This window comes from Scardinius erythrophthalmus, assembly GCF_964197995.2.
Source record: "Scardinius erythrophthalmus genome assembly, chromosome: 2".
Classification (NCBI taxonomy): domain Eukaryota; kingdom Metazoa; phylum Chordata; class Actinopteri; order Cypriniformes; family Leuciscidae; genus Scardinius; species Scardinius erythrophthalmus.
This window is the reverse complement of record NC_138222.1, coordinates 5,074,362-5,101,763: the sequence shown is the minus strand read 5'-3', so window position 1 is coordinate 5,101,763 and position 27,402 is coordinate 5,074,362. Positions and strand designations below refer to the sequence as shown.

The 27,402-nt window shown below is 41.2% G+C and overlaps 1 protein-coding gene across 1 annotated transcript; it reads left to right on the top strand.

Annotated features, from left to right (window-relative positions):
- Positions 1-880: 880 nt before the first annotated feature.
- On the top strand, positions 881-27,144 carry chrna7a (cholinergic receptor, nicotinic, alpha 7a (neuronal)). The gene is made up of 10 exons (XM_081359649.1): positions 881-998; positions 1,923-2,062; positions 4,965-5,009; positions 5,763-5,872; positions 6,538-6,617; positions 11,006-11,173; positions 12,136-12,330; positions 16,506-16,592; positions 17,274-17,383; positions 26,467-27,144. Exons 1-10 carry the CDS (start codon positions 944-946, stop codon positions 26,998-27,000), a joined length of 1,524 nt encoding a protein of 507 aa, XP_081215775.1. The 5' UTR covers positions 881-943; the 3' UTR covers positions 27,001-27,144.
- The last annotated feature ends 258 nt before the right edge of the window (positions 27,145-27,402 follow it).

The window sequence follows — 27,402 nt, the reverse complement described above, 5'->3', positions numbered from 1 at the left end:
GCCATGTTGCGCATCCATCTTGAAAATACATTAGCCAAAGAGGGACATACCTGGAAATTCAAGCCTCGCCTTTCACGTTTTTACACTCAGTGGCACCGTGAGTTATAATAATATGATAATAATACGGCCACCGTAGGAGTTAAAATGCCATCGGAATGGGAGGGGCTGGAAAGTAATATTCAGTTGGTAGTCATAAACAATTTCACCGCTACATGGAAGAAAATCCTACACAGCTTTTAAGTACAGTACTCAAGTTAATGTACTTTGTAACTGTTCACCTCTGGTCTTGAGTCATATTAAAAAGTCATATTAAAAACACCACATAGACATTTAAACAACATTAAAAGCTTATTTTTTTTACTTTGAATTACCTAATGTAGGCCTACAGTACATGATTAAATCATCTAAATACAACAGATTTTTTTTCAGTGTGTGAGACAACACACTCCATGAAAAACAGATTTTTCAAAACTGCTATCAATTTCTTTATGTAAAAAAAAAAAAAAAAAAAAAATCACAGAGTACACCCTTAAGATGCCTGTTCTCAATGTGCTGAGCAACTGAATCTATCAGGCTGCCAAGTCTCTGCTCTTACATCTCCCACCCTAATAATGCAGTACCAGGAGCTGTGGGAAGTGTGGGAATTTGTTTTCCCATTCCCATTATATATATATATATATATATATATATATATATATATATATATGCATGTCTGTATGTATATACATACACACACATATATACATATATATATTGAGAGAGAGAGAGAGAGAGAGAGAGAGAGAGAGAGAGTCACTGTAATACATGTAGAGCTGGAGGGGGCGGAGCTTAGCGCTCTTTTGTTGATGCTGCTGTTTGAGGCTCTAGATGCCGAGAGAGATTCTTGACCACAAACCTAAAAAATACTACATCACATAGAGTATACATTAATTTTGATAGGAACATGGGAATTTGGGAATATACTCTTTATCTGACCACCACAGCCTGCCTATGGAGTGGTAAGAAACCTAATGGACATTTGAGTACACAGCTTTATGGAATTATGTTCAATAATAGTTCCTGCTTACTTGTAAGATTACAGAGTTACAGTAAATATCTGCAGAATTTGGATTATAATATTTCAGCTGCTACTGTGACATCAAATAAGGTTTGTTTTATAGGCTTGTTTATACGAGGATACAAGCCAGAATATTTACTGGGTCTGATCAAATAGGTCACAGCTTTATGTTAGAAGTTCATATGCAAGTTTATGTGTGTCGTATGTGGCTTGAATCTGGAGTTAGTTGGTCTTAATTTTTCTAATTGCAATGGCTTTGCTATATATTTATGGTCTCGTTCTGTTACCATTCTTCAGAAAGTCTTTGAGTGCTCTTCCATTAGTGGCCCTGAATCTGCGGTGACACTGGATGCTTTGTCTTTGTGCACAATATAGTGTCTCAGACACTGGCAGATCTCTCATCTCTCATGAATAACAGGTGCGAATAAAGAAAAAGCCTGACGTAATCTGGATGTCCTCAGTGGAATTACATTATGAATGGATGTGATCTTAAGGGACTTACACTTGGGAGAAAGATCCCTGAGAGATGACGGCGTTGAACTTTGGGAAATAAGCTAGAGTTAACTATGCTTTTTACTTACAAAAAAAAAAAACACATAATATCTTGATTAAGTTTGCTGTCCAAATCTGGCAACAAAAAGATGCTTACTTAAGGAAAGTGCTTGAGTCTAATCAGTCAGACTGGCTGGAGATTTAATCATGGACTGAAACCCAGCAGAAAAGCTTTGCTGAGAGTTTCAGATCAATATGTGTTCCTCTGAACGTCTCTGTTGATCCGCCAGCTCTCTCTCTCTCTTGAACATCTCACTCACTCGCAGCGAAGGTGAAACTCTGCAACCGTGTCTCATTGTTCATTCTCTGGCAGTGTCCCTTCAGGGAGAGCATCAGAGGAGACTCTACAGAGACCTGATGAAAGACTACAACCCGCTGGAGAGACCTGTGTTTAATGACACACACTCACTCACTGTGTATTTCACCTTCAGTCTCATGCAGATTATGGACGTGGTGAGTTTATTCATTCAATAATAAGAGATGAAACACTGAATATTCCCAGTTAAAAAAAATATGACCGTGAACGATGCTTTAGGTTAATCCTAGTAAATTTGTTCTGCCAGCAAGTTATACTATATCACGATATTTTGTGTGAAAATAAATCATAAAAGTGTTTTTTTTTTCTTGTTTGTTTAAAGGGGTCATATAATGCCATTTTTGTACAAGTTATTATGATTCTTTAGGGTCTAAATGAAAAGTTTGTAATACACTTTTAATTAAAAATTCTCATTAGTATTGTAAGAAAACACTCGTTTTACCTGGTCAAAAACAGCTCTGTTTTCAGCACGCCGTTTAAGTGCATGTGTCTTTAAATGATAATGAGCTTTGCTCACCCCGCCCCTCTGTTCTGTGCGTACACCGTTTAACACAATAACACAATAACCATGTTGTTCATTATAAACGTGGGATTATGAATTATATTGATAACGTCGTACATAGAAAACATGCCGTATACCCTGAGTATAAACAGCCGCATTCATCGTGAAGCGTGCAGCAAGCAATTTGCAAAGATTAATATAAATATTAATATAAAGGTTAATAAAACGTTACACTCACTCACTTCTTCTGGAGGTTCAGCAGGAACACGAATAGTTGGTACCAATCCTTTTTTCAGGAGCAGCTTCTTAGCAAAACCAGCTTTATACTGACCCTCGTTTATAAAGCAGTCTGGTGTGTGAAATGATTCGCGCAAACATGAAAGCATTGACGTTGATCGCGAGGAATATTCCCTTCGAAAACAAACTCAGCCACTGCGTCTTCAGCGGTTCCGATTTAGGAACATCAATATGACTACTGTGTTCCTTATTACACCCAAGAACAGAACATCACAATCGCTTAGACGCCATTCTGCTCATAGACAGTGCTCCAGTGTATCAACAATGACGCGCGGACTATGATGACAGCTCGCTCACGAGCGAGGGCGGGTCGGTGTTGAAACGCAACATTCTCATGGGGGGTGGTGTCGATTTTATGACGTCACACAGTCAGACGGCTCGATTTGAGATGGAGGAAAACATGGAGATGGAGATAAAAAAAAACACTGGATGGATTTTTATCATCATATGATGGTTGTGTACAGGCACTGCCAACACACATTTCAGTACAATCAACTTGTAAAAGTACTTGTACAACTTGTACCATTATATGACCCATTTAAAAATCGTATGTAAGAATACTTACTAGCTAAAATAATATGCTTTTAATAATTGTAATACTTAAGTTAAAACTTATTACAAAGTTTGTTCTATTTTCGGTTTATTTTGATAAATGACTAATTTTTGTTCAATAAATATACTGGAATTAAAATATGTTAATTTAAAAAAATACCGAAAATAATATTTAAAAAAGGAAAGATTCTGAAAGCTTTGGTTTCAGAAAGATGGTTTCATTATAAATATGGTGATTATTTCTAAGGTGGAAACCCAACTTAATATGATATTTCCCGTCTGAATCTGCTCTAATGTCAACAAATGGAAAAGTCAGCCGGCTGTTTATTATGTCAGTTATTGAGCCTTTTTACCCCAAATACCATACTTTTACATATTCTTCCATTATTGAGAATCTGTTGCTTTAATTACCTTGAACAAAACTGAAAATCATTAACGAGACCTTTGTCTCAAAATATAGACAATAATTTGATCGATTTTTACATAAATCTACAACATTTTTTAAAACATTAAATATTAGATTAAATTAGCATAGAATTAACTTCACGATCGCGTCAACCTTCAGCCAAATTACCATGTGCATCATCAAAAGCAGGAAAAAAAATGAATTTTTGTGCCATCTATTGATCTGTTTTTCCCTCGCTTTTGACTGTTGAATTGTTCAGATCACTTCCCCATCATATTTTAACATCTTTCAATCTGTACATGAATGTTTGAATGGTCAGATAACTTAAAGCATTTAAAGGAACAGTTCACTTAAAAATAAAAATTCTGTCATCATTTACTCACCGTCAAGTTGTTTCAAACCTGTATGAATTTCGTTCTTCTGCTGAACACAAAGGAAGATATTTTGAAGAATGTTGGTTACTAAACAGTTGATGAAGCCCATTGACTTCAATAGTAGGACAAGAAATACTATGGAAGTCAATGGGGTCCATCGACTGTTTGGTTCCCGGCATTCTTCTAAATATCTTCCTTTGTGTTCAGCAGAAGAAAGACTTTTTTTTAAGTGAACTATTCCTTTAAAATTTCAACTATAATACATTTTAAATGTTAAAGTAAATCACAGTAAACATGCAGTTAAGTGTCCGAAAACATTACATGCAGTTCTCACTTATATTTGTTTAAAGTATATTATTTCAGTAAAAAGTAGGCTGAAAAAACACACTGAAAAAAATAAATAAAAAAATTACTTAGTATTTTTGTCTTGTTTCCAGTCCAAATATCAAAAAATTCTTAAATCAAGAATCATTTACTAGATAAGTAAAATGCCATTAGATATTATGTCTTGTTTTGTGGGGGAAAAAAATCTAAATTAAGTGAGTTGTTGCTTTAAAAAAGCAAAATTATCTGCCAATAGGGTAAGAAATAAAAAAATCTTGTTTCCGTTTGAATTAACATCATTTTTCTCACCCAATTGGCAGATAATTTTGCTTTTTTTAAACAACAACTCACTTAATTTTGATTTATTTCCCCAGAGAACCAGACATAATATCTAATGGCCTTTTACTACTTTAGTAAATGCATCTTGATTTAAGATTTAGAAATGTGCATTTTTCGCAGCAGTGCACTCTTCTTGACACTTGTGTCTGAGGAGTTAAGACTATGTAAATTATGCTTTTAAAACTTGTTTTGGAAGTGGTTCTTCTCAGTTTTTATAAACGTGCATCTTTGTCCTCCATCTACAGGATGAGAAGAACCAAGTACTGACAACCAACATTTGGTTGCAGCTGGTAAGACAACAACACTTACCGTCAAGCGCTTTTCACAATACACATCGTTTCAAAGCAGCAAGTCATGTTAATGTTCATAAAATCTAGACACATTCAGCAGATTAGAGCTGGGCGATAATATACTTGATATTCTGTGATGATACAAGCAATCAAGCAGTTGAGATTTACATGCTACTTTATTTGACTATAATCTATATATGAAGTGCCATCTGATATTTTCTTCTAAAATGAGCATTTTTATCAAGCTCGTATATTTAGGTTCAGTAATTTCACTTTAATGACAATTGATAGGTAATTTTCATTGCCATTAAAGTGAAATAACTGAACATAAACATGCAAGCTTGATAAAAATTATCATTCTAGAAGAAAATATCAGATGGCACTTAGAGGCTTTTGCATCTGAAGTGTTCATATGTAGATATACTTGGATATACTGTATATTTATACATATACCACCAGGTGTGCCAATGAATTTGAATACCTTATTAACTGTGTTAGATCTCAGCAGTCATGTCCTTGACTTTGCTCCATAAAGTAATTCTTAACAGAATTTATGCATTATGATTCATGGTCATGTTTCATATATACAGTGCAATACTTCTGCCCTAAGCTCTTTAGATTCTGAAGGGCATTTGACATGATATTCAGGTTCACATGCCTAATTCTTCAGTTTGCACCAAGCATACATTTTAAAGCATAAATGTCCACGTTGTGTGTGCATTATGTGATCTGCTGTCTGACTCTTTGTTTTAGTATTGGTATGACTACTATCTTCAGTGGAACTCCTCTGAATATCCCGGAGTGACGAATGTAAGATTCCCTGACAGTCAGATCTGGAAGCCTGACATCTTACTTTATAACAGGTTTGTTCTTCACACAGGAGTCATCGAAAAATTCATACGTGCCATTAGCGAGAAAAGGTTTCCGTAAAAACCAAACGTAGCTTTTCAAGTGTAAATCCTGTACATGAAGGACTTCTTGAAGAGTGGGAAATTGCCTGGAAGAAGTGCTGCTAACAGAGAATGGACACTGAGTTTGCACTGTGTCATGGGAAAAAAAAGGTTTGGCCTCATTTGTTCCTGTCTGGAAAAGCAGGAGTAGATGTAGTGGAATCTGCCACAGAAAATGCAGAATTTGCCTCTACTTTGAGGTCAGATAAATCAGGTCAGTGAATCGCGACATGGAAACTAAACCGTTAAACCGGAAACTAACCACTGGTGCAAAGTTGCAATTTCATTTGATTTATGTATTGGTTGTGTTGGTCTGGAGTTTTCCTCAGGGATCTCTGAAACTGAATTCTTTATTCTTGAGCATGCCTCCATTATCTGAATGAGAATTAGTTTAGACAAACAAATTGTGAAACTGCAAGGCAATTTTAATTGGACATTTTCCAGAAATCCTGTGCTTACTACAGCTGTTAGTAAATTGCATTTACTTTGTATTGGACTAATCAGAAGTGTTTCTCTGAGATGTTCATAAATCACTCTTGTGTTCTTTTTAGTTAAAATGATTCTTGTGTTCTCCACAGTGCCGATGAAAGATTTGACGCCACATTTCACACTAATGTGCTGGTGAACTCCTCTGGTGCCTGCCAATACCTCCCGCCAGGTACTGCTCAGATGTTTATGATATTTCCCACTTGGTCTAGAAAAAAATAAATCTATTCTACAACTGTTGGATTGCTGTGGACACCCATTTCAAGCTCAGAATGAACAAATAAAATTTTCATTAAAATAAGGGATAAAGTCACAATGAACAAAGTCACAACCTTGGGTGTGTTCGCACTTACAGTTTTGGAAGAAGAAAATAATATGCAACATTTAGTCCTGGTTTACTTAACATTCACACTGTCAGTTTTAACACCAACCCTAAAGATAAGAATAATGGTCCGTCATTAATAAGTAACTATGCAGGAAGTAATGCGGGACTAATGAGTAGTTCTACATTAACACTTCAGCTACTACTATTAACTAATATGGAAACAATATTAACTTATCAGTAAATATCGAATTTAGGACTAAGATAGTTCCTTATTAGGTAATCAATAGTTACTTAATGAGATTGGCATCATTAAGAATTAATAAGTAATTATGACAACTTATAAAGAATTACTAATTAATTACTAATCACAGCATTATCGTGTCTGAGACGTTAGCAATTGTCTTTTTTACCTTCAACGTGGTCATAAAATTCATTACTACTTACTCAAGTGTTACCCAGTCACTCTTCAAGGACTACTTGTGATCTGGACCATTATTTTAAAGTGAAAAAGATGTTTCTCACTTTAAAATAATGGTCCAGATCAGTAGTAGTTCCTACATAGTGACTACACTTGAGTAAATAGTGCTGTATTTCATGACTATTTTCATAGTAAAAATGATGACTGATTACGTCTCAGACACACGATAATGTTCTTTATAATTTGTCAGTTAGTTAATAGTTATTAATGAAGCTAATCTCATTAAGTAATTATTGATTACCTAATAAGGAATAATCTCCTAAATTTTATATTACTTACTGATTAGATAAGATTGTTTCTTAATAAGTTAGTAGTAGCTGAAGTGTTAATGCAGAACTACTCATTAGTCCTTCATTACTTCCTGCATAGTTACTTATTAATGACGGACCATTATTATAAAGTGTTACCAAACTTTTTTTAGGGTGCTTTCACATCTGTAGTTTGGTTCATTTGATCCGGACCAAGGGCGAAAAATGATACTTTGTAGAATTTTTTAGGCGATTTGGTTCCTTTTCACACCACACTGATCGCTCTGGTCCGGATCAGTTTATGAGTTGATAAAACGAACCAAAAAGCAGTCACGTGACTACATCCACATCACTCGTTGGCCAGATGTGTCTTCAACTCATTTCCATAACTGCATTTTGTTTGGTCAGAATTAACGTGCGGAAAATTCCAACAGATTTCCCGGAAGTAAACACTTGGTCCTTTGTCCTTATCCTTGGTCATATTTTATTATATAGTTTGTCTACACCACTTTAGACAAACAATAATATTTGAGAATAAAGCGAGGATGCGGCTCGAAAATAATGTTAATAATTTCTATCAGGCTCCGCTCCTCCTCACAACTCCACGTTTGTCCACGAGCTGCCATGCTTAAAGGGACAATGTGTATTTTTTTAAGTATTTTATTATCTAAAATCAATATTTTTATTCATAAATATGTCCTCAATGGTATAAAAATACCTCTGCCAATGATCAGACTAATCCTCGTAAACGAAGAATTTATTATCTTTATATACATTGGACGGGTAGGTCCACGGAGGCTTCCATGTTGTTCCGCCATCTTGAAAAACTATAATAGCAGAGAGGGACAAAAAGTACTAGGCCAACGCGTTTCCACAACGCGTTTTCGTTCAGAGCCAGCGTCACGTGACTGAAACCAGCCGAACTGGACAAGAAGATTTGAGAGATGCTTGGCACTGCCCCGGCAAGTTTAAAAGGCTGCACTGCACGGTTATTTATAATGGAGGACCATACTTATGTGGAGCCACAGGACCGGAGATTGCAAAAAACAAGGTTTAATGTCGGGATAGCTTTTTCCAAGAGTTGATGCAGGAGAAAGCTTTCAAAAGAGACGCTGAACTTGCCTGCTTTCTTCTCAACAGGTAAGTCAATGTTACGGTCTAAATTACAAGCTTTTTTTCATCGCTTGGTCGCTTCTCTGCCTTTGGAAACTTTCAATTCTATCAAACATCCGTTTGTTCGTTGTGTCAAGTTGCAGTTTATTTGAAATAACAAACCTGTTCACCCAAAGGAAAACTTGATGAAGTGCTATTAGAAGACATCCTGTCAGCTTTTTGGTACATAACGGCTACCGTAGAAGCAACACGCATTTGAAAAAGCGAGGCACTGTAGAGCACTATTCGTTTGAATGCAAAATACAGTTTCACCACTAGATGGGAGAAATTCCTACACATTGTCCCTTTAAAGTGCAAGCTGTCAACAAACATTTCTCCTCATCCCATAATGCACAGCGCAGCTGACTACGGCAACTGGTTTTGTCCAAAAATGCGCAGTTCTTTGACAGTTGGTTCTGTTCAAGGTCGGATCACGTTCTCACCACAAATGAACCGCTCCAGAGTTCGTTTCAAAGCATACCTCGAAGAAGTGGTCTTGGTATGCTTGTTTGGTCCGCTTTTGGTGCGCACCCGAGTGCGATTGCCGCATTCACACCTGCCCAAACGAACCGCACTAATGGGGAAAACAAGCTCTAGTGCGATTCAGCCGAACTAAATGAGGCAGGTGTGAAAGCACCCTTACACTTTTTTTTTGGTCCTGACCGAAACAAGAGAACTGAACTACAGGTGTGAACACACCCTTGTTCGAACACCCAGGTTTGTTTTAGTGGAACCAAACCTGCCAAGTGTGAACACACTAAGGGCCCTTTCACACCTACCCTTGTTTGGTCCGGATTTTCCAATCAAAATTACAGGTGTGAAACCTCCCCCGGACCACGGTCCGGATCAAACAGACGAAATTTGATCCAACGATAAGAGGTAGTCACGGTCCGGATCAAACAGAGCAAAGGCTTGGTTCGTTTCTAGTGTGAACGCATTTTCTGTATGGTTCGGACTTTCAGAACATTTACAGAAAGTTCTGGTGGTTCCCGCGTAGCCTAAACAACTGAAGAAGAATATTAATGTGCATATCTGTCAGTCCTGCCCACAGCGTTTCTTCCAGCTGATTCACACACGCACACACATTTGTCCTGCGTCCTGTCGGTGACGATAAAATGTTCGCACAACGAGGACGTTCATTTGGCGAATTTGAACTAGCCTCGAGTATAGCTGGTGCTGCAGGGAGTAATGCCGTAATAATAACTGTATAGTGGCAACGATATGCGTCTGTTCATTCAGTCAAAGTTACCCGCCGAATTAACAACAAGCTGAGGTCAGACGCATGTCCGTTTACAAACCAATCAATGTCAAGATGCAGCCCATAGATGATGACGACAGGACGCAAGTACGTAATGTAGTTCTTTAAAAGTTCTTTGGTGCGCTCGCATAATTGCAATGTGAAACCAAACCAAAACTAACCAAATGTATACAATGTATCAAAACATGACCTTTGGTTCGGACCTCGGTGCGCACTTTCAGGTGTGAACACACTAAAATAGCCTAAACTCTGTAAAGTCACAATTACCTGGCAGAAACACATCACTACTCAATCTCGATAAGCTTATTATAACACACTCTTTTGTTGTGGAAATAAAATGTATAGGCCTATTAGTGACAAATAATCATGTATGACAAATTGGATATTGATGCAATGGAATGCTTTGCTTTAGTAAGTGTCAGTAAAATGAAATCCAAAACCACTTTTGTATTGGCCAAAGGTTACGTAGTGCATATTTAAATTAATTTCCAAAAAATCAACAAGTTCAATCATATGGAAAGCTAAATATACCTCCTTATGTTACTTCTAGTTTTGGTGTAAAGAGTTGATAAAGAGTTGATTTGCCTGTTCAGCATTCGCCTCCACTACTTCATTTAGTTTTCCGCCTCTTGTTTCTTGCTGTGAAAGCTGAAGCAAGCTCTATCCCAAGATAAACATTTGATTCATGAGGAGATGTGGTCCTGGCAGTGAGTTTACAGTAAATTTTCCATGTAGTGACATTGAAGAGATTGCCTTCTCCTGAACCTCCATAAAGCTTTGTCAGAAGCCTAGTTATGCTTTATGGGAACGAAAGCACTGAACCATCCATGCTAAATTACATACGTATGTCTTTACTGGCATCTTCAATTTATGTTGTGGCAGCCGCCTCATTGAACAGTTCCCCAAATGTTCATTTTCATCACTGTTAATGCTTCATATAAATCAAATTTTTGCATGAGATGCAATTTTATAATACTAATAGTAATGATGATCAATGATAAGTATTTTATTTTTATTTTATGGCTTAAAGTGCTCTGGGATGTGCTGCTGCTAGATCCGTTTGATTTCCCTCCACTGAAAATCACATTTATGTTCACAGGGATCTTCAAAAGCACTTGCTACATCGATGTCCGCTGGTTCCCCTTTGACCTTCAGAGGTGTGATCTGAAGTTCGGCTCCTGGACGTATGGCGGATGGTCTCTGGACCTGCAGATGATTGATGCTGACATCACAGGATATATCGCTAATGGAGAGTGGGACCTTGTGGGTAAGTGATATACTGTAAAAAAAATGTATGCATGTTGTTAAAACAGTCTGAATAGACGCTTACAGACTTTATCGGCATTTAATTGTTTTCCTTACTTAGACTTCCCTTGTGAAAAAGAAGTGCCCTTAAAATCTATTTCAAAAATTATACTTGTAGATAATATAATATTAATCAAATAAAAAGCTGCTTAAGTGCACTTAAAGAGAGTACACTTTCATGTCTGTCATTTCTTTAAAAAGTGTACTTTTGTAATAATGTTTAAAAATTTAAAATGCATTTTGTTTAAAGATGCTTGACACTTTCTTGATATGTTGACTAACATGACAAAGTACTTGATTCTAATTTTAACATGCAATACATCAAAAGAAAGAACAGACCCATCTGCTTTAAAAAAAAATAAATAAATAAAATAAAAATTTCTCATAAAAAAATAAAAAAATTCTACAGTAGCTTCATGAATTATTTCTTTTTAATCAATACTTGAATGTGGGTAAGTTTCATTCAGCAAAAAGTTTTTCAAAAGACTGCGTCTGGATCGTGATCAACTGCCCGCGATCATCAAAAGCGGTTGTTAAGAAAAGTATTGAGCAGAAGTTTTGTGCCATCTAGTGGTTTAAGAGAATAAATTCAAATGCGCCTTTAGCCCTGTTATACCCTACTTTTTTTATTTTTTAAAGTTTGCTAAAGTTTTCTTCTTTTTCACAAGGGTTATCAAGCTCAGTAGTTCAGCTCTGTTATATGAAAAAATTCTAGTGATTTATTTTTTGGGGGGTGGGGGTGGGGGGACACTATGACAGTTTCACATTACACTTTCAATTTATGGCGATATTAAGCATTGGTGCACTGACCTTAAACCTTGTGACAATCACATCCCTGAAACAATGTGAATGTACAGTAACAGGTTTGAATGGTCATTGCACAAAACATTAATTTTAGAAGGTTACCAATTATCTGTAACTCAGAGGTTCCAGGTCGAAGGAATGAGAAATTCTACGACTGCTGCAAGGAACCGTACCCAGACGTGACGTTCACAGTGGTGATGCGGAGACGAACGCTGTACTACGGTCTTAATCTGCTCATTCCCTGTGTGCTCATCTCTACTCTGGCTCTGCTCGTCTTCCTGTTGCCTGCCGACTCCGGAGAGAAGATCTCTCTCGGTGAGATGCACACTCTGTCGTCATTTTAAAATGTTAATGTTAGATGTGATGTTCATGAATTGTGTTTATTCAAGTGTGCATTTACAAATCTGTAATTAGTTTGAGATGTCATGTTTTCCTAAACATCCTCGCCTTGAATTTTTGGGAAGGAAAAACTTTTAAACTAGGGATGCACGATATATCGGCCACCATATCGGCATCGGCCGTTATCGACTTCATAAGACAATTTGGCCGATATATTAATAAAAATAATAAAATTTATTAATTAAATAAATAATTATTTCCTTCAGCTGAGACACTTTAGATGCGCACTGTTCAACATGATGGTTTTGAATTGCTTGAAATATGATTGGAATCACTTCAAAAAAGGAAAAATACAGTAAAGTGCAACATGTGCAGCACACGTCTGTTATATACGCTACACAACATTATAATAAGAACATTATAATTGTGTGTTTGAGACATGGCTTTTAATGGTGAGATTTATGTTTTTGTAATTATGCTCTCAAAAATTATATACAAATTTGGATTTAGATTTATCGGCTAATATATCGGTTATCAATGGAAGCTTGTTTCCGCCACAAAATAAAACATTTTAAAAGATAATTGCGACTTTTTATCTCACAATTGCGAGTTTACATGTCAATTGCGAGAAAAAAAGTCAGAATTCCGAATTTATAACACGCAATTTTGACTTTATAACACGCAATTGCGACTTTATTTCACGCAATTCTGACTTTATATCTCGCAATTTTGACTTTATAACACGCAATTGCGACTTTATTTCACGCAATTCTGACTTTATATCTCGCAATTTTGACTTTATAACACGCAATTGCGACTTTATTTCACGCAATTCTGACTTTATATCTCGCAATTTTGACTTTATAACACGCAATTGCGACTTTATTTCACGCAATTCTGACTTTATATCTCGCAATTTTGACTTTATAACACGCAATTGCGACTTTATTTCACGCAATTCTGACTTTATATCTCGCAATTTTGACTTTATAACACACAATTGCGACTTTATTTCACGCAATTCTGACTTTATATCTCGCAAATCTGAGAAATAAAGTCAGAATTGCGAGATATAAAGTCAAAATTGCGAGATATAAAGTCAGAATTGCGTGTTATTTTTTTCTCGCAATTGCGATTTTATATCACGCAATTCTGACTTTATAACACGCAATTGCAACTATATATCATGCAATTCTGACTTTATATCTCGCAATTCTGACTTTATTTCTCAGAATTGCGACTTTATTTCTCAGAATTGCGACTTTATATCTCACAATTGCGACTTTATTTCTCAGAATTGCGACTTTATATCTCACAATTGTGACTTTATTTCTCAGAATTGCGACTTTATTTCTCAGAATTGCGACTTTATATCTCACAATTGTGACTTTATTTCTCAGAATTGCGACTTTATTTCTCACAATTCTGACTTCATATCTCGCAATTCTGAGAAAAAAGTCACAATTCTGACTTGATATATCGCAATTGTGAGAAAAAAAGTCAGAATTGTGAGATAAAAAGTCGCAATTATTATTATTTATTTATTATTCAGTGGCGGAAACAAGCTTCCATAGTTATCGGCTTTCAATTATCGGTATCGGCCAAAATGTTCATACAGGCGCATCTCTAGTTTCTACCTTCCACTCCATGTGGGAAATCATCAAGACATTAGCCGCATTTCCACCATCAGGCCAAACCGTTCTCGTTGCTCAACCGCTCCGTTGCGTTCTATATGGTTTCATTTTCCTCCTTGGTGGAAAAGCAGCTTTTAAAAGAAATTATGCACTTCACCTTTAAAGAGGTTTATTATGGGAGCCTCACTCTTATACTGCTGTAAACCCGAATTGCATAAATGTCACATTTGCCATTTTAAAAATCATTAATTTCATTTCTCACATCGGCAGACTTAACCTTCCTTTTTTGCTGACTTAGTGAAATATCCACATTCAAACCAACACCATATGAAATTCACTTTGGCACAGGCACACAATTTATGCGACATCCCTGTAAGCTACTGTAAGTGGCGTGTAGTGAGATTGATGGCTTCGCTGATTAATGGAGAGCTCTGAAGGACCAACGCCTCTATTTATCAGGCCGGCTGGATTTATTTCAGAGGATGCTGCCACAGTGAGTGAGGGAGCGCTCTGGAAGAGACTGAACCTCAAATCACGGCAGAACACAATTTATTATTTTCATCTTGTCATTCCTAAATGGTATTAGTGTGATGAAGCTGCCAGCATTACTTTGCACAGAGTGAGTCGTTGGCCATTGCTCTGAGAGTTACTCGAGATCAATACTCTAAATACCAGCAATTAACTGACTGTGTATGATACAGTACATTTAAGTTTCATCTTTTATAGCTCTTCTTATTTTATCTTATCTACTGTGATTAGGGCACTACATTATGATATTTTATAGTAACCGAAATATTATTTAAGCCTGACTGCTTTTTTGCATTCTCTCCGATCATCTTGACAGTAATACACTTGGGACTAGTTGTCACATATTTCGGGAACACTTAATAATAACTGCACGCTATTAATCATTAGTTAAGCATTAGTAAACAGTTAATTCATCATTTATAAAGCATTAATAGATATTAATAAGCAGTTTATAAATACAGTTATAAATGCTGTATTCTTGATTTAAAAGCATATCTATAATGTGTTTAATAATTGTATTTTCATACTCTATTAATGGTCAATTTATCATTTCTAAATGAAGTATTGCATTATTTACAAACCAGTTGTTTAGGAGTTGTCATTGATTCATAAGATCACTTAGAAAGTGTAAGTAAATGATTAATACATTATTTAAATTACATTCATACATATTATTCAGACATATAGTAATAGTTACTTCTGTAATTCAGGGTTAATTCAGGGAGTTATAAAGCATTTAGTAGTGGTCAGTTAACTACTTTTGTGAGCTCATCTGGACTAGTTATGCCTTGTAAAACATTTATAAATAAATATTAAAAATATTTTAAAGACTGTTAATATTTCTATGTTCTGTATCACTGTGTTGTGTTTGTTTCCTTTTTCTGTTTAGAAGAAAACTGAGTCTTTAAATCTCATTTATAAATGCTTTACAAGGCATAACTAGTCTTCACTTTAGATGAGCTCACAAAATAGCTAACTGACCACTACTAAATGCTTTATAACTACCTGAATTAACTACACATTTACTTACACTTTCTAAGTGATCTTATGCATCAATGACAAGACCTAAATAACTGGTTTGTAAATAATGCAATACTTCATTTAGAAATGATAAACTGATCATTAATAAAGTATGAAAATTCAATTATTAAACACATTATAGATATGCTTATAAATCAAGAATAAAGCATTTATAGCCGTATTTATAAACTGCTTATTAATGTCTATTAATGCTTAATAAATGATTAATTAACTTTGTACTAACGCCTAACTTATGATTAATAGCGTGCAGTTATTATAAAGTGTTACCCATGTTTCCTCTATTTGAACATTTCTCATAGTGGGTCTGTTTTTTTTTTTTTTTTACTGTTACTGTAAACAAATCTTTTAGTAAGTAAGACAAATCTTAGAGAGATAGAATTATAGTGTACACTAGCTGTTTCAAACTCATATATAAGATGCATATGTATATACATACATCTAGTTCAGTGAAACTCTAGATGGCACAGGCTGATCAGTCCTTTACATGCAATCTGCAAGCAATCACATAATTACCACATGGCACAAGCTGATTGGCCTCTGCTTATCCAGGAGCCAATGAGATTGCTTGCTCATCATTTAAAGTGTCTGGTTCAGTGTTCACTGTAAGCTGGTCCTGCAGTGCTATCAGAGCTCCTCTGAGACCCTCCACCTCCCCAGCTCCACCAGCCTAGATCTGGATTCACGTATGCAGTAGCGGCATATCTTACGTTCACAGCAAAAACTGTGTCTCTTTTGGCAGTAGCAAGTCCATACTTGTCCAGATTTAGTCGACCAAATACATTAAAATCGTAATATCTAATTACATGCTAAAACTATTCAGAGAGTTGTCATGGTTAAAATAGCTCTTTTGAGCACTTGCCCAAGCTTCCTCTTTATCTGTCTTCAGTGTTGTGATTTCATATGTTGGAGGGAGTAATGTTATTATTTTTATTTTTTTATTATTATCAGGGATCACAGTCCTGCTCTCATTGACAGTTTTCATGCTTCTGGTAGCTGAGATAATGCCGGCGACATCAGACTCTGTGCCTTTAATAGGTAAGTCCAATTTGTAATGATGATTTGTAATCAAATCGGTTTTTTTTTGTTGTTTTAACTTTATACCTTCATACTTTATAATAATTTCCTTGGTTTAACCACTTTGCAAAGCCTTTAAAAATCAATGTAAAGGAGAACTGAGTTTGGAGCTATATCTGTATAACTTGGACAAAGACATTCAGGAACACTTATAAACAATGGTTCGAATGACTAAATGACTCAGTTAAACCAGTTCATTGATGCAATTCAAATTTTAAAAACTGTACTTGCAGATAATTTAATATTAATAAAATAAAAGGCCATTTTAAGGCCAATAAAAGTGCACTTTGTAATAATGTCTAATTATAAAAAAAGTGTTTTACTTTAAAGTGCATTTAAATTATGTTGTAATGATCTTTTATCATGCAAACATACAGTACTGACGCACATGTTAAGTACTTGATTATAATTTTTACTCTGTACATTTGACATTACATTTAAAAATTTAAATGTACTAAATTGCAACTTAGCTAAAAATTGAAGTTGTTTCATAATTGCTGAATTTTGCACATTATTTTCCTGTTCATTTTTGTTTTTGCCATGAAACCATCTGTATTACATAAAGCACTATGTAACGTTAGTTTTTGTCTTTAATAGGTTTTCTTTAGTTTGTTAATATAATTCTCTCTATCCTCTGATTAGCTCAATATTTCGCCACCACCATGGTTATTGTTGGACTGTCTGTGATAGCCACAGTCTGGGTATTACAGTATCACTACCATGATCCTGATGGAGGAAAAATGCCAAAATGGGTGAGACTCTTGAGCTTGCTTTTATTTACCATATAAACTCATCTGGTTGACTTATGGTTACTTCCATGTGTGTGTTCGGAAAACAGTGTTAATTACAGGGTTCGTGCACATTTTTACCAATAAATTCCCATGATTTTTGAGGCAAATATTCATGACCTAATGTTCCATGACAGTCTATGTATACATGTAAACTAAAAATTAAATAAACCAAACCCTAACCAACACTCTATAAGTACTTGTATTTATTTAATATTACTTAGTACTTATTTGAGTAACTACAATGTAACTACGTCACCTTAAAATAAAGGGTTACACTTTATTTTAAGGTGTCATTGTTATAGTGTAATTATACATTTAAGCACTGAGTAATATCAAGCAACTACATGTACTTACTATAGGGTTAGGGTAGGGTTATGATTTGGTTGAGGGTTAGTTGCATGTAATTATGCATAATTTATTGTTATTACTATGGTAAGTACATGTAACAAGGACACTGTAAAATAAAGTGTTACCGAATAAAGTAATCAAATGAAATATAACACTGGATAGTTAACACAGTAAATAAAACATTCGTAAATTAAAGTTAAAGTTAAAAATTGAAAACAGATTAAAGTTATAAAAGTGAGTGATTTTCTCTTTGTCTTTCGCTGTTTGATCAATATTAATGACAGACAGCAGCAGGTTTGTTGATACTTTGCAGTCACGTGATATCTGGCGGCAACAAACGCGGTTAGAGCATCCAATCGCACAACAACGATCTGACATGTCGTGTACACCTCAAAACACCAACTTTTGTATATTAAAACTGGCAACGTCCTGGCAAGATCCTTGATTAGTTTACTGGTTTTCGTTGCTAGAGAATGACGTTCTTGCCCGCCAGCCAGTACAAGTGACGTCACGTGCAAAGTATCAATTAGGCTGCTGTCACTTTAAGTGCATTCCAACATACCACTACACGTTCTCTTACGAGAGGTTCTCTCGTATTGCGTAGTTGCTTACGCTACGGGAAAGCCTTTCTTTCTCGAGATACTGAAGCCAAAAATTATCCTTAATTTTTATAATCTTGTCAACGCAGTGCGGCAGCCTGCAGACCTAGGGCAAGCTAACTAGCGTGCCCATTGGCTGCCCTGCGGCAACTGCAGCAGCCTACCGCTGAGCCCTTGGCGTGACGTCACGACCAATGAGCGCGCTTGGCGCGCTTAATGCGTCACAGCCCGCGAAAAGGGGTGTGGCTTAGCGTATATAAACAGGGCTCGGAGGCTGCTTCTCCGATTTCTGTCTTTTCAGCGAAGCTCTTCGCATCGCTGCTCTCTGAGGAAGCCGCCGTCGAAACAAGCGACCAGCACGCCGAGGATCTCAGCCTGAGGACGCCGGCCGCCTTCGCCGCCTTCAGCTTTCCTTGCCTGCTTCGCTATCCGGCGATCATATCCTTTACTGCTCTGTGTTGTATGTGTTTGTGTGTTCGCTCCGCGACACACTTTTGCATCTAAAAGAGCGCGAGGCGTTGTTGCAAATGCCTCGCTCATCCTGTGGCTCGTGCAGAGCCCCGCTCAGCGATGGAGACCGCCACGTGGTTTGCGCTCTCTGCCTGGGCTTCGACCACGCAGCCCGCGCCCTCTCCTCGGGCGGCTGCGAACAGTGTGAGGACTTGCCGATGTCGACCCTGCGGGCTCGACTCGCCATGTTTGACGATCCTCCACCTTCCCCGGCTGCCTCTTCAGGGCCGCGTAAGAAGAAACGCCGCTCTCAAAGGCCTCCCGAGCCGGTGGTTATAGCTGAGCGCTCGCCGGAGCCCCTCCCGCGAGCCTCGCTTTCTCCTTCTCCCCCGCCCTTCACCGACGCGCAGCGGCCGGCTACTGCCCGCACTGCCGTCGCCTCAGGGGATGAAGCAGATGACGCCGCTGACAGCTGCTCTCTGCTTGCTTCGGACAGCGAGGAGTGGTCGGGCTCTCACCGCTCCGCCTCCTCGACTCCTGAGTCTGGCAGGTCCCGCTCCAGTGTCGACGCGGAGCTTATCCGCCTCCTCACCAAAGCGGTCGACTGACTGGGATTGGACTGGTCCCCACCCAAGGAGCCCGCGCCTAACCGACTCGACGGGTGTTTTCTGCCTAGCCGCCGCCAAGCGCCAGCCTCTAGGTCAGCACCCTTCCTGCCTGAGCTCCACCAGGAGCTATCGAAGTCGTGGAACGCGCCCTTCTCCGCTAGACTCCGCTCGTCTGTCTCCTCGGCTCTCTCCCAGGTGGACGGGGCCGCCGAGAAAGGCTATACCGGCATCCCTTCCGTTGAGGAAGCGGTGGCAACGCCTTTGCCCGCCGTCTGCTAGATGGCGCTCAAAGTCTGCCCTGCCGTCTAAAGCCTGCAGGACCACATCAGCTCTCGCCGGCCGCGCATTCGCCGCCTCCGGCCAAGCTGCTTCTGCCCTGCACTCGATGGCTGTTCTTCAGATCCTGCAAGCCGACCTCCTCCGCGAATTGGACGAGAAGGGCTCGGATCATACAGCCTTAACAGATCTGCGCAGCGCGACGGACCTTTCGCTCCGTGCTACCAAGACCGCTGCACAAGCCATCGGCAGATCTATGGCCGCGCTCACCGTCATCGACAGACACTTATGGTTGACGCTGGCAGATATGAGTGAGTCAGAACGCGCTGTTTTCCTCAACGCCCCGCTCTCGCCCACCGGCCTCTTCGGCCCTGCGGTCAGCGGGATTGTGGACCGCTTCTCTGAAGTGCAGAAGGCGTCGCAGGCTATGAATCTCTTCCTGCCTCGCCGCTCGAGCCCAGCCGCAGGCCGCTCTCAAGCTCAGCCTCCTGCGCGCAGCTCCACACAGCGCTCGTCTCGGCCACCAACCACTTCGCAGCGACGCCAGGGCGGCCGCCCTAGGTCGCGCTCGACCAGCCGTCACAGACCGCCGCCCCCCCGGGGTCCGCGTCCCAAGATAACGCTGAAGTCTGAGCCCGCGAAGTCCTCCTAGCACCCGCAGGGAGGAAGAGATGGCTGAGTCCCGCTGCGGCCGGACCGCCATCAAAACGCCCAGCTCTGTCAGTCCCCTCAGTGCAGGCTACTGCAGCAGCTTACACCGCAGCCAACGAGCCAGTAATACCACTCGCTCGCCTGCACACAAACGCCGTTTTTACGGCGGCCCAAATAAATCTCAGAAAGAGTGTAAATTCGGGCTTTCCGGCTCCGGCCGAAGGTGTTGTAAGTGTAGAAAATGTGCCCACTCCCACGTGCTCACTGCTTCACACAAACACGGTCCCCATGGTAACGCGTTCAGAGCGCTCTCTCATAAAGCGGTCACACGCCGCTCGAGTAATAAGTGTAGTAAATGTGCCCACAACTCTGTGCTCACATCTACCTGTAACTCGCTCTGCCACTCGGTTACCCCGGGCAACAGCGGCTCAAGCCGAGGGTGTTATAAGTGTAGAAAATGTGCCCACTCCCATGTGCTCACTGCTTCACACAAACAGGGTCCCCATGGTAACGCGTACAGAGCGCTCTCTCATGAAGCGGTCGCAAGCCGCTCGAGTATTAAATGTAGGAAATGTGCCCACAACCTTGTGCTCACACCTACCCGCTGCTCGCTCTGCCAGCCAGTTACCTTGGGTCACGGACCCTCTAAAGCTCCCAAACACTGGCCGTGTCATAAGTGTAAACCCTGCGCCCGCTCACGAGCACGCGCACTCACTTGTAGACATGATAATCCCCACGCCTCTCTCGCGCCTGGGATGTTTGACAGCAAATCACGCTCCATCCGATGGGACCGAGCTACTGAACGCTGTACAGTCGGCCAATACTGTTTACCAGCCCCCGTGTTCGAGCACCAGCGGCGCGCGCGCCGCGCCCTTCTCTCTGATACAGGCTCCCCATCCCGCGCAGCGCGGCGATCTGAGCCCAGAGACCATTCGACCCCTAGCTATGCATGCGGAAGCATGGGAAGCGATTCAGGGCGCGTCAGAATGGGTGCTGAAAACTATAAAACACGGCTATTCGCTTCAATTCGCTCGTCGCCCTCCGCGCTATACAGCACAGACGGAGACGAGAGTGAGTTCAGAAGCTGCGCACTTGCTTCAAGCAGAAATAGCGAAGCTGCTGCGCAAAGGGGCTATAGAACAGGTTCATCCTTCTTTGAGCGAGTCGGGCTTTTACAGCCGCTACTTCCTCGTGCCCAAGAAGGACGGAGCGTTCAGACCTATTTTAGATCTGAGACATCTGAACAAAGCCCTCATGAGACGGCCGTTCAAAATGATCACAACCAGAAAAATCCTCGCGCAAATTCGCCCAGGAGACTGGTTTATCTCTCTCGATCTAAAAGACGCATACTTTCAGATCCAGATAACTCCCCGTCACAGGCCATTCTTGAGATTCGCCTTCGAGGGTCGAGTATATCAGTACACAGTCCTGCCGTTCGGCCTGTCTTTGGCACCCCGTACATTTACGAAATGCATGGACACGGCCCTCGCTCCCCTGAGGAAACAGGGAATGCGAATACTGAATTATCTGGACGATTGGCTTATTCTAGCGCAGTCAGAGACGGAACTTGTGTCTCACAGAACAGCGCTTCTCAGCCATCTGGAGGAGCTGGGTCTCTCGGTCAACTGGACCAAAAGCTCGCTATCACCCCGTCAGTCAATTTCCTTTCTTGGAATAGAACTGGACTTGGTGGCTATGACGGCCAGACTGTCGGAGCAGCGCGCGCGCCGCATCCGCCTCCTCGCCGCATCCCTCCAAATAGGCAGCCGGGTTCCGCTGAGGACATTCCAGCGTATCCTGGGGCATATGGTCTCAGCTGCAGCAGTGCTCCAGCTGGGTTTACTGCGCATGCGCCCGCTCCAACGCTGGCTGAAAATGCGCGTGCCCCACCGAGCCTGGGCGGCCGGCGGCTTGCGAGTCAGAGTGAATCAGGGATGCATTTCAACCCTGCAGCCCTGGCTGGCAGCCGAATGGTATCACACAGGAGTGACTATGGGAGTGATTTCACACCGGAAAGTTGTCTCGACAGACGCTTCCAACCTAGGTTGGGGAGCGCTCTTCGAAGGCAGACCGGTCTATGGCTGCTGGTCAGACCAGGAGAATCTCCTACACATAAACTGTCTAGAGATGCTCGCGGTCGAGAAAGCGCTCAAACACTTCCTCCCATTCCTCCACGGTCACCATGTTCTAGTCCGCACGGACAATACATCGGTAGTGGCCTATGTGAATCACCAGGGCGGTGTCAGATCAAAGATGCTCTGCACCCTGGCGGAACGCCTCCTCGTGTGGGCTCAGCACTCTCTGCGCTCGCTGAGAGCCGCGCATGTGCCTGGCCACCTGAACGAGGGCCCCGACAGACTGTCCAGGGACAACGTTCCCCCTGGGGAGTGGTCTCTACACCCCCAAACAGTCCAGTCACTGTGGCGACGGTTCGGCAAAGCGAAAGTCGACCTTTTTGCGTCAAAAGACAACGCTCACTGCCCAGAGTTCTTCTCGAAGAACGAGGACGCGCTGGCCCAGATCTGGCCCAGCGGCCCGTTGTACGCTTTTCCCCCGGTCTCTCTGCTGCCTCAGGTCATCGAGAGAATCAGGGAAGCGCGCCACTCAGTGCTCCTCATAGCCCCATGCTGGGAGAACCAAGCTTGGTTCCCGGATCTAATACAGCTGGCAGACTCAGCCCCCTGGCCGATACCGGTGAAGAGAGACCTTTTCTCTCAAGCCCGCGGCTCGATATGGCATCCCCATCCAGAGCGCTGTCTCTGCGTGCGTGGAGCCTCAACGATTACACGCTAATCTGCCAGACGGGGTCATGAACACGATCATACAATCTAGAGCCCCCTCTACGAGGCGGCTCTACATGTCGAAATGGTCAGTGTTTAACACATGGTGCACTGCTAAGGGGCTCGATCCACAGACATGTGGGGTATCGCGAGTACTGTGTTTCCTTCAAGAGCTACTGGACGCGGGCAGGTCCCCCTCCACGCTCAAAGTCTATGTTGCGGCCATTTCAGCGCTCTCGGTTTCTGAGCAGGGCCGCGCATTAGGAAGGAACGAGCTCGTCATCCGCTTCCTTAGGGGAGCCAGGAGGATGAACCCCCCGCGACCCCCCTCGGTTCCTATGTGGGATCTCTCTCTGGTCTTGGAGGCCCTGAGAGCGCATCCCTTCGAACCCTTGGAAACTGTGGATATGAAATACCTCACGCTCAAAACCGTTTTTCTGATAGCACTGTCGTCAGTCAAACGAGTGGGAGACCTTCACGCGTTATCTGTTAACGCCGCGTGCCTCGAGTTCGGACCTAATGACTCCAAAGTCATTCTCAGACCGAGGCATGGGTACGTTCCAAAAATTTTGGGCACTCCCTTCAGAGCACAGGTCATTTCCCTCTCAGCCCTGCCGACGCACGGCAGCGAGGCCGATAGTAATCTCCTCTGTCCGGTCAGGGCGTTGAGAAACTACATTTCACGGTCCAGCGGGATTCCCATTCATGACATTTGTGCAGCGGCAGGCTGGGCCTCCCCCTCCACGTTTGTTAGGTTTTACAACCTGGATGTTCCCGCCTTGCAGGCGAAAGTCTTATCAGTCTAAGTCTCGCGTATGCCAGCCCACTATCTGTGCGCAGGCTACGTTGTGTGATTTAGCTCTACTGGTTGAGCTGCACTATACAGGGAATTGTCAGTTAGGACCGGCCGTGCCGCTCCTAACCCCCTAGTGTGTGCTTATGTACGGCGCTAGCCCTCTTCGGGCTGCCCGGCTCTCCGCTATCACGTTCCCCGGGCTCTCCCTGGGACTCATTCAGTGGATGCTGGGCGCGCACGGCGTTGACAAGGGCGTTCCCGTAGCGTAAGCAACTACGCAATACGAGAGAACCTCTCGTAAGAGAACGTTTCGGTTACTCACGTAACCTCTGTTCTCTCTAGAAGAGGGAACGAGTATTGCGTAGCCCGCCGTGCTCGCGCCACGAGCTCATTTCGCTTCATGCGACAGAAACCAGAGAAGCAGCCTCCGAGCCCTGTTTATATACGCTAAGCCACACCCCTTTTCGCGGGCTGTGACGCATTAAGCGCGCCAAGCGCGCTCATTGGTCGTGACGTCACGCCAAGGGCTCAGCGGTAGGCTGCTGCAGTTGCCGCAGGGCAGCCAATGGGCACGCTAGTTAGCTTGCCCTAGGTCTGCAGGCTGCCGCACTGCGTTGACAAGATTATAAAAATTAAGGATAATTTTTGGCTTCAGTATCTCGAGAAAGAAAGGCTTTCCCGTAGCGTAAGCAACTACGCAATACTCGTTCCCTCTTCTAGAGAGAACAGAGGTTACGTGAGTAACCGAAACGTTTTCTCTCTAAACCTTTTACACCACTTCAGACATAACCAACTTTTTTTATGAGTATACTCGCCAAGATGGGCATTTTGCTGCATTTTTATGTGCATTCACCCGTTAAAGCGCAACAAGCCGTGAAAATAACTAAATTTAGTACTCACGGGCTGTTTGCAAAGCAGTTTATGTGCACACGCTTTATTGTGACTGCGCACAGGAAGAAAACCGTCTCTCGGAGAGCATGCAATTATACCGAATGGTTTAAAATCTATTGAATGTTTAAATTGGCAAGACTTAAAAAGACTTGGAAAGGATAAACTTTTGTGATGATGCAACACGATTGACAATTCCATCAAATGTCCTGAAACGCAAGTGGAAGCCTTGTATCATTTGTAGTGCAGATGCAATGTTCTGATGTGAAGCCATTTGCGTCTCATAAGAGAGAGAAAGCGAGAGAGAGAAGACACTGTAAAAGGTCCATGTACGTTCATTAATTTTTCGATTTAAAATTTAAAGTAGAAAATAAGAAAACGACTTATTTATTAGTTTTTCATTTTTTCAAAAAAATGTTTTAATAAAAAAAAAACGAGAATTCAGATGCGAGATAACCTATAACATATTAAACTATAATTAATATTTGAAATAATCAGCTAATATTTTTCTGCCGCATAGCTTGTCGAACCCATGTCTATAAAGAAGAAACCCCTTTCTAGGCCCTGCCCAGTGCGATTTGTGTCAAAGCATTCCTTATTAGTCCGGTTGTTGGATTATTATTTTGTTGCACAGAACTATGGAAGAACTAAACATAGACAGTAAAAGAAATGGACACAGCGACCCCATTGGATTCAACGGAGAAAAGTGAAGTCAATTAGAAGCTCTCACTTCCTGATGGCTGAGCGTACTGAGCGACTCAAACTGAGCTTGACGACGTAGATGTGACGTGAGCAACCCGTCTGTCTTCTAGTAGCTGTGCCAAGAGAAATCTGAATCATTCCTTTCAGAAACTTGCAGAGACGGAGAGTGTGAGTAGGAGGTGTCCATGAGCTGGAGCGGGAGAAACTTTTGCTAGGTATTCTGATTAATTATATTGTCATTTTGCCTCCACGTCCCCCCGATTGCCCGCGAGCTTCTCCTCCTGTCCATACGGTAATTCTCTACTGTGCGACAGAGAGTCGCTTGTAGAGAATCGTTAGCCTATTTTTACAAAAACTGCTTCTACGGGGCCATAATGTAAGATACAAGGTAATGGAGCCTTTTATACATTTTCGTGTTTCTTTAGAAATAAATAATGGAAAAATGGAGTCTTTAAACCCCTCAGATGTGAAGTTATTCGCTGTCAAAGTGACACCAAAATGAATGGGAGACAATGGGATGCTAACAGCAGGTGGGGGTCCGCTAATCAATGGCGGCACCCGGGGAAGCTTCAATGTTTTCCGAAACATTGGCCCCCTGGAACTAAAGCGGCACGGGTTTATATTTGGTCGACCAATCAGCGGAAAGGGGTGTTTCATCCCCGCCCCATGTGGAAATCGAATATTCAAGCCGTTGTATCCATTTTCTACTCCTGTCCTGAATCTAAACATCTAAAATCAAGCCAAATTCTCGTTTTTTCATCTTTGGGGAAAAACGAATAAATGAACAGTTTTCTCATATTTCTACTTTAAATTTTAAATCAAAAACGATTAAACTCAACGTACATGGAGCGTACGTTTAAATCATTGCTACTTTAAAATTCCATGACTTTTCCAGGTTTTCCATGACCATACAAACCTTGTATTTAATAGTCATTTTTCCTGCTAGACCCGTGTGGTGCTGTTGAACTGGTGCGCGTGGTTCCTGCGGATGAAGAGACCCGGCGAGGACAGAGTTCGCTCAGCTTGTCACAATATGCATCAGCGCAGCAGCGTCTCCAGCGTGGATCTGAACATCACTGGAGCCACACAGTCCACCAATGGAAACCTGCTGTACATCGGCTTCCGCGGGATGGACACTCTTCACTACGCCACTTCACCGGATTCAGGGGTGATCTGCAGTCGACTCGTCGCCTCAGGAGAGGAAGATGTGCTTCTCCCTGGAGCTCAGGCGTCTTCTGTTAGCAGCGGTCCGAGCGAAACTGAACTCTCCAAAATCTTGGATGAGGTTCGGTACATTGCCAAACGCTTCCGGGACCAAGACGAGGAAGAGACTTTGTGTAATGAGTGGAAGTTTGCAGCATCTGTCATTGACCGTCTTTGTCTCATGGCCTTTTCCCTGTTTACCATTCTCTGCACCATTGGTATCCTAATGTCTGCCCCGAACTTCGTAGAGGCCATATCCAAGGATTTCTTCACCTGAGGCCAAGGCCCCATTATAGTTATTTTTACTTTTCAGAGCCTCTTAAGTGTAACAATATACTTCTTTTGTAGATTAACTCTCTAAAATTTGACATGAAGGAAATCGTTCACCCAAAAATAAAAATAAATTGACGTTGTATTTGTATGGGAGTGAGCAGAGTGAACATTCAGCTCAACATCACCTTTGGTATTTCACTCAACAAAAGAAAATTATACATGTTTGAAACGACATGAAGACGAGAAAATTATTCATGAAATTATGAACCGGACTAGTCTCAACGAATGTTTTTAAGTGTTTGTGTAGTAGTGGCTCTATAAATTTGATGTATCAATTGTAGTGTGGACCAAAGACAAGACTGCAACATTATATGCACTTTATAAAAGTTTCTGTTTTTCATTAGTT

Coding starts and splice junctions, on each gene's coding strand:
- chrna7a (XM_081359649.1), top strand. CDS start 944: ATGGGAATTTGGGAATATACTCTTTATCTGACCACCACAGCCTGCCTA. Junction 999..1,922: donor CACAGCCTGCCTATGGAGTG/GTAAGAAACCTA, acceptor ATTCTCTGGCAG/TGTCCCTTCAGGGAGAGCAT. Junction 12,331..16,505: donor CGGAGAGAAGATCTCTCTCG/GTGAGATGCACA, acceptor TATTATTATCAG/GGATCACAGTCCTGCTCTCA.